General features: G+C 36.3%; 1 protein-coding gene across 1 annotated transcript; it reads right to left on the bottom strand.

Annotated features, from left to right (window-relative positions):
• Window positions 1–272: 272 nt before the first annotated feature.
• Window positions 273–1,256, bottom strand: LOC130103198 (trace amine-associated receptor 13c-like). The gene has a single exon (XM_056269404.1). It carries the CDS (start codon window positions 1,254–1,256, stop codon window positions 273–275), a length of 984 nt encoding a protein of 327 aa, XP_056125379.1.
• Window positions 1,257–1,710: the final 454 nt, after the last annotated feature.

Raw genomic sequence — 1,710 nt, forward strand, 5'->3', positions numbered from 1 at the left:
AATATATGTATGTATAAAAAAAATATTACAACAATAAACAAAATAATTTAAAATGTTTATTACATTAACTTTTTGTAATACGTTAAAATAATATAAGAATTACCAGTTTGCAATATCAAGCACTAACACTAATTACATAAGTACATGTTTATTATATTCATCAATTCCTTTTATTACAATAAGTGTTGAAAAAAGCACCCCACAATACAACAACATACATGTCTTCACAGTCAGGAAGAAAAGCCAAACAAATTGGTCTTACATTCAACGACTTACAGCACATTCATCAGAGAGGAGTCTTTATTAAACACTTTATATGAGAAAATAAATTTTAAGCTTTTCATAAACCAGGGATAGAATAAGGCATAAATTATGGGATTAATGGTGGAGTTAAGTAAGAAAACTATTACAGTAACATCTCTGACATAAAACAAGTCAGCACTATTATATGGAATCACTACAGAACAAATATAATATGGCAGTAAACACAGGAGAAACACAAAGACCAGAATCCCCAGCAGTTTCGCAGCTTTTCGCTCTGATTTGTCACTGACTCTGTTTTTAGAGGATTCTTTGCTGTTGTGAACCTGAAGGGCTCTTATAGCAGTCACATGTTTCCTAGCAATGACAAAAACATGAGTGTATAATATTATGATGAGTGTACATGGCATAAGAAACACAACCAGGAGATCAATGAGGGATGAAACCCCATCTAAAGTAGAAACACATTCTGCTGGACACATGACAGAGAAATTTCCATTAATGAAGAGAATAGTGACATTATAAAGGAGTGAAAACAGCCAGTTAAATAAAGTTGCTATGCAGATCACAGTGGGTGATATGTTCTCTGAGTAAAAAAAAGGAGAATGTAAAGCCAGAAACCGATCAACTGCTATTAGAGCCACAGTGTGAACAGACACGCTTGTTGCTTGAAAAGTAACAAATTTAAAAACCGAGCACATCTCTTGTCCAGAAATCCAACATGACTCTATGAGGCAAGACAAATAAAATGGCATCACAAAAACTCCGACCAGCAGATCAGACGCAGCTAAAGAGAGGATGAGGATGTTAGCAGGAGTGTGGAGCTCCTTGAAGTGACTAACAGAGATGATGACCAGCAGGTTTCCACACACAGTCAGAAGAGCCACAGCTGCTGCTGCCACATACAGAATCACATAGACAGAGAAAGAAACAGATCTCTCTGGACAGGAATATTCCTGCCAGTCATCAGTTTGGTTCACAGCTGTAAGATTCATTCTGAAAGAAACATCCAACTTCCTTCATATTCCTTCATTAACTTCCTTCACATAAAAAATTAGTAACCACAAAGATCTCTGAAGATGCTATTTGTCTCTCCAGCAGCTCTGAACTGCTCCTCACTGAAACACAGTCCCTCCTGGAGGCTCCATAATAAAGACGTGCTACAATCTATGTTGCCTTTTTATACACTTGACATGTTGACTCTTTCCAAGACTGGCAGCATCAAGGGAGAAGAACATACAGCTGGGAGATCAACTGATTTACTCTCACATAGTATTCATACAAAAACATAGATGTGCTTAAAGGGTTAGTTTACCCACAAATTTAAATTATGTCGTTAATTACTTAACCTCATCATGTCGTTTTAAACCCGTAAGACCTTCGTTAATCTTCGGAACAAAAATTAAGATATTTTTTATGAAATCCGAGAGCCACCTGACCACCCAAATA

The sequence above is a fragment of the Rhinichthys klamathensis genome, unplaced genomic scaffold (assembly GCF_029890125.1).
Source record: "Rhinichthys klamathensis goyatoka isolate OS25496 unplaced genomic scaffold, OSU_Roscu_1.1 h1tg000281l_1, whole genome shotgun sequence".
NCBI lineage: Eukaryota > Metazoa > Chordata > Actinopteri > Cypriniformes > Leuciscidae > Rhinichthys > Rhinichthys klamathensis.

What these genes read in the sequence shown, in the direction of transcription:
- LOC130103198 (XM_056269404.1), bottom strand. Translation starts at nt 1,256, where the DNA reads ATGAATCTTACAGCTGTGAACCAAACTGATGACTGGCAGGAATATTCC.